This window comes from Coffea arabica, chromosome 9c (assembly GCF_036785885.1).
Source record: "Coffea arabica cultivar ET-39 chromosome 9c, Coffea Arabica ET-39 HiFi, whole genome shotgun sequence".
Classification (NCBI taxonomy): Eukaryota; Viridiplantae; Streptophyta; class Magnoliopsida; order Gentianales; family Rubiaceae; genus Coffea; species Coffea arabica.
This window is the reverse complement of record NC_092326.1, coordinates 4552779-4564591: the sequence shown is the minus strand read 5'-3', so window position 1 is coordinate 4564591 and position 11813 is coordinate 4552779. Positions and strand designations below refer to the sequence as shown.

Below are 11813 nucleotides of genomic sequence, written 5' to 3'. Positions count from 1 at the left end.
GTCTCCATTTGATTTCACATGCTGTTCGTACTGTTTAGGTGAAACCAAATAGATATATACATGGATTTAAAAAAAATTATTCTCACATACATGATCAATAAAGGATGCAAAAATTTATTTTATGAAATGTAAGGGTCGAAAAAATTTATTTTATGAAATGTGAGGAATTATGAATCGAATTATATAAAATCTGATTTGATAATTTTGCCCTTAAAATATGATCACGTGCAAGGCATGTGGTGAATTCCGACAAAAAACTAGTCAAAAAGCTAAGTAGGTATCAAATTTGACAAATGTGAATTTGTAAAGGACGTAAAATTACATTTTTAAAAGTAAGGGATGAAAAAAGTTATTTTGTAAAATGTGAGGGACGTGAACGATTTTCCCTTAAGTAAAAGCCCAACTACAAAAGAAGATTGAAAATTATCACATTTCTAAATCCTAGATACAACAGGAGCTCCTCCGATTGTCGAGGCTTTGTCCCACATCGGGGTTCAGGGGGGTTTGGGGTAGGTTTATTAGTTCCCTGTGAGACCTCAAGAGATACCGGCTTTTGGGGTTCTCACGGGATTCAGGGTTAGTAAAAATGCCGAAAAGTCCTTTGGGCTTTTAGTCAGAAAAAAAAAGATACAACAGGAGCAGGGGCATCAACTGTCAGTAATAACCGTCCGAAATGATGTAAGGATTTTGAACGAATTGTAATTAAAATTGAATTGGTTGTACATTCTTACAATAAATACACAATTATTATATATAAGACTCACATAAATAGTAGTAAAATATTACATCTCTGATGTAAAAATGTATAATCTGTTTAATATAAATTACAATCCGTTCAAAAATCTCTACACCGTTTCGAATGTTCGAGCCCCAATCCATTCAAACATAAAAATCTCTAAAATCAAATATTCCGTTCATCTTTGAGTTTGATTCTCTGTAGTTTAAATCATATGTCGCTTAATTTAGAATTTTCTTTCAATTAAGTGTGAGCTGAATTTGTCAAAAAAAGAAAAGAAAAGATAGTAGCCCACAGACTGTAATCTCTGTTCCATCATCCATGTGTACGTTATAAAAGAGTGATGGTAGACAATCATTTTCGTAAAAGTTTTTTCGCAAAAGTTTTGCCGAAAATTCTTATGGTGGCTCCTAGTCCTAAAGTGAGTGCATGCCAGCTTTTTCTGACTCCGTTTTTATGTTGTACTTTAACACGAACAGTAATAATTACTGCATCATCGCAGACCCGTGTTCCCCTGCCCCGGTCCTGCCCGGTCTTATTTTCCTTTCAAGTTTCAACACTATAACATATAAATACCATCCTCCTCCATTTCCGGTCAGTTCTTTCTTGCTGCCCGCCCCTTTCCTTCGCTTTTCCTTAAACAGTCAAACCAGAAAATCTTTCTTCTTTTTTTTTTTTTGGTTTCCCTCTTTTTCTTTCTTTTTCACGTTTTACCCTTGATTTCCGAGCCATGAGTCTCTTCGGCCTTTGCAGGTAAGCACGAAAAGACGTGCATAAATTTCCCTTTTTTATGATCAATTTACTTTGAAATGTTTTTGCTTCAAAATTGATCATCACGTGTTTTCTTGTGTGTGTTTTTGGTGTGTGATTCTTGATTTTCAGATCTATTGATATGGGATTTTTTTGAATTTCTTGAGATGGTTTTTGAGTAATATTATTCTGGGTTTTATGCATTTTGATCGATGACAGTGCATTTACGTTGTACTATCAGGAATTGGTATCTAGAAGATGTAAAAGTTTCTTGATTAGGCTGTTTCAGCTGTGAATGATGGAGAAGAGCTGAACAAACTAATTAAATAATGTAACTCTATTTCGATATAAAATGCTTTTGCATAAATAATGTATCTTAATTTGGTGGTTTGAGCGGTGAATGTTTAAGAAGAGCTGAAGCAGCGGTTTAAGAGAAACTGTATTTGGAAAGTCTTGAAAGCATGTCTATAAGTTGACTGAAAATACACAAAATGCTTTTTGCATGTATTTGTATAGGTGGAATAGTGATGGTCCCAGGATTTCGAAAGGATCGTGTAGTGGATGATTATGATAGCCTTCCTAATGCAATTGGCTACAGTGAAAGATTCTCTTAACAAGAATTTAAATTTATTATTTTAAATTCTTTCTTTTAACAGACAGAATTTAACCTTTCTGTTCATTTTCTTTTCTTTTATTGGTTATTCTGTGCTTGGTTTAATGGGCTTTTGGTGTTTTTATGATTTGTTTCAGCCTTTGATGAAAAAAATGGATCTCGGGTGCGTTAATGTCGTAGTCTTGACCACTTTTTTAATGGTGGAATGTGGTTCTTTAGTTGTTTTTAAGCATCCATTATTGATTGTACAAGTAGAATATTACTGTAGAATGGAACGAGAGACTTTTAAGACTGCAATAGGAGGAGTTTGATGAGAACCATTACTGACTATTTATTGTAGATTTTCTCTATTAGGCCTTTGGAAAAGTTGCTTGAGCACAGCAATTATTTTCAAGAAGTACTTAATGAAAATAACGGATTTTTTTTTGTTGGAATAGATGATTTGCTGTTTCCAAGTAGAGGAAAGAGATTAAGTGAAGTATTGCATCCAGAAGCATCCCTTGCAGTTTCTTTTGATTGTCTTTACAGAAAAGAAGATGTGGGAAAGTCCCGTTTGAGTTGTTATTAGCTGTCTCTGATTCTGAGGGGAATTATTGGATAGTTATACTGTTCTCATATAGAAGGAAGGAGAGGATGTAGTTGTCATTAGAAAAAGATATTGATTCTGGACTGTCAAGATTCTGCTTCAAGGTAATTAAACGTTCATCAAGAAGGGTCAATGTGGGAGTTAGTATGAGTTAAGAAATAGCGCAGCTATTTGAGAAGTTCTTTCTTGATTTTTGGCAACTTGCAGTCTCTGTTCAGGGTTGAGAATAGTTATCAGAAAAGGGTAATTTTCTGTTTGGCATAAAAAAGAAGTGATCCTTCATCATTTGGTTGTGTCATTGGAAAGATGGGTTCATTTCCTGGGCATGTTCTTCCAGGAACACTATTTCTTGTTGTAGGGATATGGCATACATGGTGTTCTATTGTACGATACGCATTGAGCCCCAAATCTTTCCGAGTCAGGGCATGGAATCCCGTTCCGGGATGTGATGGGAAACTCAAATATTTGGAACTATATGTCATAACGATTGGATCTTTCATTGATATGTGTATAGAGCTGCTTTATTCTCCCCACCTCAAGTGGTTTGTTAATGGAATGCTGAACCCCAGTCACATGAATAATTTTGAGCATGGTGGAATGCTTCTCATGTTTTTTGTCTTCGGCTTGATTGCATTTCTTTCTGAGAAAACAAGGTAAGTCATTCTTTGCAGCATCTTCCACCTTTAGTCATAGATTTTTTTTATCAGCATGTCTTTTATGTTTTAGTATTTATATTCGTTGTTTCTTTTCTTTTTCATTTTGACGTAAAGAAGCTCCATCTTGCTGGGTGCCTGGATCAAATGCGCTATGGTATGCTATCGTGAATTATTGACTTTCATCAGCCAATTTAAGGAGAACTTAGGATTTGAAGTTTTTTGGTCTTTTAATATATACTTTTATTTTCTGAGGGATGTGGAATTTACAAAAGCAATTCAGGACAATTTTTTAGGGTGGCCAATAAGTAGGGAAAGTAAACTTTCCATAATGATATGCTCTGTGTGGTGAAGTGGAGGATATATGCTGAAAGGAGATGAAACTGAATAGCCTATAGCCTGACCCATTCTATTGAATGTTTCAGAGTATGATATTTTATGCAATACTTTTGCTTTCACATGTGCTCTCTTCAACGCTCGTGTGGCTTTCAAATTATGAAAAACTTGCCTTCTTGTTTAGATAAGATGCAACCCATCGAAAACCGATAGAACATATCACATGTTTACATTGCCACATCAAATTGTTAATTTTATTCCAGGATAGTAATCACTGCTTTATTTTTCGAAATTTGCTGATTGCTATGTTTAGTGTGCTGATTAACTTCTTATAACTGTTTAACTAACTTACATAGAGGTCCATAATAGCTGATATCTTTTGTCTTTGGAATTTTTTTGGTTTCCTTAAAAGTTATTTTTGTATGAGAAATGTGAACTGCGAGTTCTACAAATTATTAGCACGCACTTAATTAGAATAGAAGTTACAATATGCTATTCTAAAGGATATTGCTACCATTTAACATAGGCCATCTGGTTGAAATTATCTTGTACATAGAAAAGGATCCTTTACTCATCCAGAAAGCTAAGGATGATGAGTCTACAATTTTAGATCTCGTTGCTATATAATTGTCAAATTATAAAGATGTTCAACCTATTACTACATGTCTTTTATTCTTATTATTTTTACTTATCCAGAACATACCTTTGTGTTAGGGGTGTTCCTTTTATTCTTATTGGTATTTTTGGGAAAGCATATCATGTGTCTGATAGATTCGTATGTTTTGAGTAGCTACCTTATGGAGTTTGACAGTGTGACTTATAGAGAATGTGTTCTGGCAACTTCTTGAGGCTTTAATTTGCTAAAGAACATTTAAGTTGTATACACATGGTCATTGAATTTTTTGAGCACTTATAGCTAGGTTATAACTTAAAGAATGATTGCTTTATATTCTGGTCTTCTATTTGTGATGGTATGTCTTTTTTTCTTGTCCTTTATAGGCAACAAGATATTCAAATTGAGAATACTTCATTTGCTGCTAAAGTATTGATGTTCAAAGAGTTGACTGTACTCTTTGCTACTGAATTCTTCATTATAACGTACCTTGAAATTTTGTTTTCCAGTTTGTAAACTTGAATGCCTATTTGAGAATGTAGACCAAGGATTGCTCTGGTGCTTGTCTGTTTTGGCTGATTGTTACACATGTTGCTGTTAGTTTTATAGAATCATGGGTAGAAGCTGTATAGTTGCTGATTTTCTTCCTTCGGGTACTTTTAACTGATGAGTTGGGTCATCAGTTTAATCCATATTGGTACTAAAAGCTACTTGTATGTAAAGAAAGTTCAGTTTTATTTGCTATATGGTCGTTGTGAACATGAATTTAGCAAACCAAATGCCCTGTGCTACGACCTAATCCTTGTTATTATGGTGTTGAGATCTTTTTTCTAGTTTTTTTTTTTTTTCTTTTTTTCATGTTGAAATAGCTTAATGTATCGTCTATTCCTTCAGCTATCTCCCGTTGCCAGATGGAGCTTTGAGCTTGATTGCTTCCTCTGCATTTTGTGCTGAGTACTTCTTGTTCTACTTTCACTCAACTACCCATCAGGGACTTGAGGGATATTACCACCTAATCCTCGTTATCCTCATAGGCCTGTGCATTTTCTCTATGATTGCTGGAGCCCTCATGCCAAACAGCTTTCCCGTTGATTTGTTTAGTGGCATTGTCATTACTCTTCAAGGCCTCTGGTTCTACCAAACAGCATTCACTCTGTATGGTCCAATGATGCCAAACGGCTGCTGGCTCAAGGAAGACAAGATTGCATGCCATTCAAAGGAAAGTGAGATCCGGGGCGAGCTGCTTGCTAACTTCCAGCTATTTTCTCAAGTTCTAGGAGTTCTAGCTGCCACTGTAGGAGCATATTATTTTGCATACTCAGCAAATGGTCACACTGAGCTTAGGAGTTCACAAACACTGGAGGATGGATAAGATGGGCTTTCAAATTGTAAATCAATTTTGTATTCTACTCTATTTTTCCAGACTTCTGTCCCACAAGGAGACACAGAGAGAGATATATACCGTTAACAGTTCTGATCTTCATTATTGCTTGAAAGGATTACGAATCTGTTCAGCAAGCATTAGTTGATTGTATTCAGGTTTAGATTAAGATGAAATTAGATCTAGGTGTTTGTAGGTGCAACTAGAATAGTGTTGACTTTCATGAACTACAAGATTGTGTAAAAAGTTGAAGCAGCCTGTTTCGTGCGATTTGAACATACTTAGCATATGTCTGAAAGAAAGATTTTGACATTTCTTTTCCTACAGCCTTCTCAAATCGATGTTTTGTGCGATTGGAAGTGGAATCCTATTCTCTCTTCATAATTAAGATTTATAGCAGAGTCAATCTGTTAATGGTTTTTTTGTCTCAATTTGCAGTTAGGACCTCGAGTTTTCCAAAGCCTGACTAAGCCTTTTTCTGCTTTGTTAGGATGAAAAGCAAATAAAAGTGTGTGAAAACAAGACCCTGTGAAGGTATTTGCATTTAGGTCGCCAATGTTCAAAAGCCTGTGTAAGCATTTTTCTGTTTCGTTAGGATGAAATGGAAATAAGAAGTAAATGAAAAAAATTGAAAAAGCAGTGCAACAGGGAAAAGGGAAAAAAATAATGAAGTGGAGAAAAGCTTTCAAGAACCACGTCTTTTACACACAAAACCTGTCAAGGGGAGGAGGATCCCTCAAGTGAGGCCTCTTTTTTTTTTTTTTTTTTTTTTTTTTTTTTTTAAATAAATGGTGGATTTGACTGCTTGGTTATTTAAAACATTATCTAATTTGCAATGGACTGCTTTTTTTTTTTTTTTTTTTTTTTTTTAAAGGTAGCAGAAAGGACCTTGGATGCTCCTAAGATTACTGATGATTGTTATCTGAATTTGTTGGACTGGAGCACCAGCAACGTGATTGCTATTGGCCTTGGGGATTCTATCTATTTATGGGATGTAGATCCTGGATCTGCTATTCATCTTGTGGGAGAATGTGGATGACTTGGGACCGGTGACAAGTGTTAGCTGGGCACCAGATGGGAAGCATCTTGCTGTTGGCTTGAACAATTCACATATTAAAATATGGGACTCTGAGTCTGGCCAGTTGGTAAGTCTCTTTTCTGCAGCAATTTTTGCTGCAATCTTTAACTTTCTGTATTTGGCTGAACTGCTAAGCAAAGTGTTCAACTTAAGATTTTTGTTTGCACAAGTATATATATGATAATACTTTCAGGCTGAGTATAGTTTTCCAACCTTTGGCCTTGAATATATTCAGGGTTTAAGCTTTTGATTGATGGTTTGACTTGGACTAAGCAGGTGCATTCCTGTCGCACAGAAGCTGTATTCCTTACTTTTTTCTTGATTCAACCTTTAGATGTAAACTTCATATGGTACATTTAGCTGGTATTTGCAGGTCTATATAGGCTCATATAGTTTGTGCAGCTGTATATATCCAAGTTTTTTGTATGCTTTGTGTTGATCGATTTTGCTTAGTTTCTTTGTCCTGGATTTACTTTGCACTCGCCAGTAAGAAGAAAAAAGAAAATAACGAAATAATGTAATCTGTGTGATTCTATGGAAGCATTTTGTGGCAGTACTAGTTAATATTACAGCTGAATTAGGTAGTCATGCTTCTAAACATGAAAAGCAAAATCATCAGAAGGTCAAGTTCTTTCTTGGTCCTTTGAGTCAAATTCTCTTGCATTAAGCTTCCTTTGCTGAATTATTAGGCTGAATGCCTTTTTTTTTTGTAGTTTTTCTTCATATTTGATTCTTCATGTGTATTATTCTGTGTTTCCTCTTGGGTACAGGTGAGGCTATTGCGTGAAGGACACAGAGCCGATCGGAATAATTATGTTTTGACAACAGGAGGAATGGACATTATAATCATAAGCAATGATGTCAGAGTTAGATCCCTTATTACTGTTACTTACAGAGGGCATAGTCAATAGGCTTGTGGGTTGAAATGGTCTTCTTCAGGGCAGCAATTAGCAAGTTGGGGGAACAATAATTTGCTCTATATGTGGAGCATATCAATAGCTTCTCCTTCTTCTTCATCTTCTGGTTCTCGAAATCCATGGATCCACTGCTTTGAAGACCATACAGCTGCAGTACCTGGCATCCATTTCAAAGTAACCTGCTATGGTGATACTCCATAGCATCTGGTGGCGGCATTTCAAAGCATCTGGTGGCAGCATTAGTGATACTCCACAATGTCCTGGAATTTCAACACTGGGGCATGCTTGAACTCAGTGAAGGTTCACAGGTCACTTGTTTGCTTTGGAACAGATATGAACGCGAGATTTAGAGCTCTCATGGGATGAATGATAACCAACTCACCCTTTCATGACTAGGATTGCTGAGCTCGAGGGTCATACATCTAGAGTGCTCTCTGTGGCTTAGGTGTCTATGGTTTTGCCGAAAAAATTGAAAATACATTCCTTGTACTAGTTACTGTTATCTGTACTGAACAATGTTTTCCATGCAATTAAATTACATTATCCTTCTTGTCATTTTCTGCATCTTACTGATTCTTGCTTGTTATACATGAATCAGAGTCCATATGTATACACTGTTGCAAGTGCAGCTGCAGATGAAGCTCTGAGATTCTGGAAAGTATTTGGATCTGCTGAAGTGGCTTAGCCTAAACGCAAAACAATGATTTCCTGACATGGCGTGCATCAGATAGTTGTAGTTGCCATATGGTGGAATAGAGTAGAATTTTGTATATAACAATTTTGTATAGGCAATTTTCCCTCACCATGCCTGCATCACATACTTCTAGCTGCTAAATATTGTGACACTGGACTTTGGATAGTGGGGAAAAGTTCCATTGATGCAGCAAGGTGAAATTGTCTGCAATCCTATCAAAGTTATGGGTTCTCTCCTACTCAAACTTTGCTGGATGTCATGCTTTGGGGAAACCAGTTGGTAATGATACCTTCTGTTTTCGTTTTTCTCTTTTTGAATTGAAGCAGCGATATCAGACTACTACTATTAGCCATGATCAGTTCAAGTGATTTTGGTTTCATGTTTACTTTTTTCACCTCTAACCTTTTATAAGATTCATCTTTTACAACAATCAATTCTTAACAGGAGTGTCTCAATTTTTATATTTCTTCTTTAAGAACAAAATTTTTATTTAAAAACAAGCGTGTCAAAAAAACAAGTAGAAAATATCAATGGAAGCGAACTTATTTTGACGGGAATCAATTCATTTAGAAGGAGAAAACCAATTTGGTTTGGCTTTGGAACAATTCGACGTTCGAGCAAGAAAAACATAGACGTAAATACTGTAAGGAATCAAATAAGTATACGCAGCGAAAATTTAAAATTTTTGATTTCTCAAAGAACCTTATAACCTTGACAATTACATATAACATAAGAAGGTGTTCAAGTGAATTACCTCAATCAAGGTAATGCACGCGAACAGTCTGACAAATCTGAAGTAGAGGAAGGTGAGACGTCCATGAAGCTGTTCAAGCGTCCGGCCTCTAACGGTGATCCACACGAACTCCTCTTGCCAAAAACCTCCAAGGCTGAATTTTTCTCATTAGAACTAGTGCTAGCTAGTTTTATGATGAACCCACACGTAATAGAGTAGAGAAAATAAACTCAAATTCAAAACTAGGGTTTTTGGCCAAAATAGGAAAAACATTTTTCCCTTCCAATTTTTCCCGAATTTTAAAAACATTTTTTCTTTCATTTTTCTGCTAAAACACTCTAAAAATGTGTCTATTCTTTATGAGAGAATAAAAGTCTTTTATAGACAATAGGTTGAATAAATCTATGTGGAGATAGAAGTCATATTTCATAAAGAAAACGAATTTCCTTTTTCTTAAGGTAACAAATTTCCTTTTTCTAATAGAACTATTGTATTGGAGGACTCAACCATAATTGCATTATTAGTCTTTTAAGTTTAATTTGTCTCTCAAATTCAACTATAAGTTATTAACCTTATCTTTTACAAGACCTTACTTGAAATTCATTTAGTCTAGCAAGAAAAGAGTCCTTAATGTGTGTGACCCATTAGGTCCTCAAGTACATTGGCAATAAGAATTTGCTATAGATAAATTAAAACTCTTTTAATTTATCATTCATTTATCTAATCAATCAACTCATTCTTGTAGATCAAATTTAGCATCTAACAATGAGTCTTGACCACCCGAGTTCTTAAGAAAAGTCAAGTGGATGACTTCAGCTTTCAATGGACGTTTACCATGCAATTAATATCCTTTTACCAATTTTATCTCAACATTAATCATGGAATATATAATATATATATTTATTGTGCCAATTCTATAATATGATTAATACATATTTCTTGTATTAAAATATAATTTCAAAAGAACAACTACTTAGAAATACCTTTCTAAAATTCACTCTCTTAGTACTAAGATTTTATGAGTTGTACTTCTACAAGTGGCCATTAAAGAGATAATTCCTCTTCCATAAAAGGTGGTAAATCGTTGAAACTTATTCACAATCTATCCATACTTCAAGAATATACCCAACATATTAATGATATGAGCATTCCCTTTTACGGGAACAATCATAGAACAAATGAAATATATCCATCCATACTCAAGGCACCATGATAACTTCAAGTCCAAGGATCACTTGCATAAAACACCATTTAGAGATATATCCTTTTTGGCACAAAAGGTAATCTTTATGTAGGTCAATTTAGTGAATTTGATCATGTTATCAAGCACCCATATACTAACTTAGGTGTCACTACACCATAGTAGATGAGATTTACTACTTCTCAATGGAAGTGGTTTAGTATATGACAATCTAACTGTATTAACAATGTCCCATTATGATTAATACTGTGACTAGAGATATTTAAGAATAAACTTATTAAATCTAATGAATCTCATCATCATAACACTTATGATTCCATTGATTAAATTTATTCTAAGAACTTTATCATACAAGTATGAATATACAAGCAATCAATATGATAAAAAATCATTTATTAGAGTACAAATAGTTCAAGTACATGTGAATTTCCCTATAAGTGATCGTCTTTAGGGCACATATACTAACAAATACTTGATTATGAATAAGGTCTTTGTTTAAGGTCTTAAATCATGGGCAATTCTCAACCATTTCGATCTCCATTTTTCTTTCGTCCTCGTTATCCTTTAAAAGAGGTACTTATTAGAAAGACTTGCAGTTTTGGTTCCAAACATTTAGTACATTAGCAATTCCAACCCCTAAAGTTTCAATATTTATCATATTTACTCCCATCCACTAATTTCTGCCAATTATTATCGGAATCCGGTTACTACTATCATGTATAGGCAACGAATTTTTTTTCAATAGTACAATGAGATATTGTAAAGTCACTAAAGATATCTAGACTAAACTCAGATATTTTTGAAAAAATAAATGTCCGTTCTTGTGAATCTACTTGAAAATTTTAATATGGAACTATATTAAAAAACTAATAGTGTGTATTGTAAGTTACCGATATCTTCAAATAATAGTTAACAAATAGACGTGTGTATTGATATCTCAAGCTCGTGGTTCTTGTACTATTTATGTATCCATGTTGTATAATTCTTTATTTTGATTTAGGTTTTACCCATGCTTGTTGTCTCATCCCTCTCCGGACTTTGCCACGATGCTTAAAATAGTTTTTACAGTGTAACCAATGTCCAACATGCGCCGTAGATCTTGAAGTGAGTCCATGTCAGCGACTTCTCTACTTTTTTTTTTCCCATTTGTCTTCGAATGAGCCAACGTCTGCCATTTGTCTCTGGGTTACAATTGTATAAAGTGACGTGAAGCCATTCCTCGTGATAATATGAAATTCTGTTGTCTAATTGTTGCAACTAATATGCGTATTCTTTAATAAGGAATAACATAGAGTCACATATTTGACATTCTTCTATTTTAAGGAGATGGATAGTGCCAATTAGAATCGTTATATTCTACGTCATTATTAAAGTATCTAATGGGTACTGGATTTGTCTCAAAGTTTTCGTCTGAAATATAATCATCGTCATTATTTTGTCTATAGTTTATGGTCTTTGTTGGATTATTTATGGGGATTAGGGGATCATTTATGACAATAGTGAGATTATTCATGAAATCATT

At 34.6% G+C, this 11813-nt stretch overlaps 1 protein-coding gene and 1 pseudogene across 1 annotated transcript; both read left to right on the top strand.

Annotated features, from left to right (window-relative positions):
* The first annotated feature begins 1121 nt into the window (after positions 1 to 1121).
* LOC113707884 (uncharacterized) lies at positions 1122 to 6005 on the top strand. The gene is made up of 3 exons (XM_027230267.2): positions 1122 to 1489; positions 2537 to 3338; positions 5182 to 6005. The coding sequence occupies exons 2-3, from the start codon at positions 2992 to 2994 to the stop codon at positions 5657 to 5659; spliced, it is 825 nt and encodes a 274-aa protein (XP_027086068.2). The 5' UTR covers positions 1122 to 1489; positions 2537 to 2991; the 3' UTR covers positions 5660 to 6005.
* Positions 6006 to 6300: 295 nt separating this feature from the next.
* Positions 6301 to 8218, top strand: LOC113708415 (cell division cycle 20.2, cofactor of APC complex-like; annotated as a pseudogene).
* The last annotated feature ends 3595 nt before the right edge of the window (positions 8219 to 11813 follow it).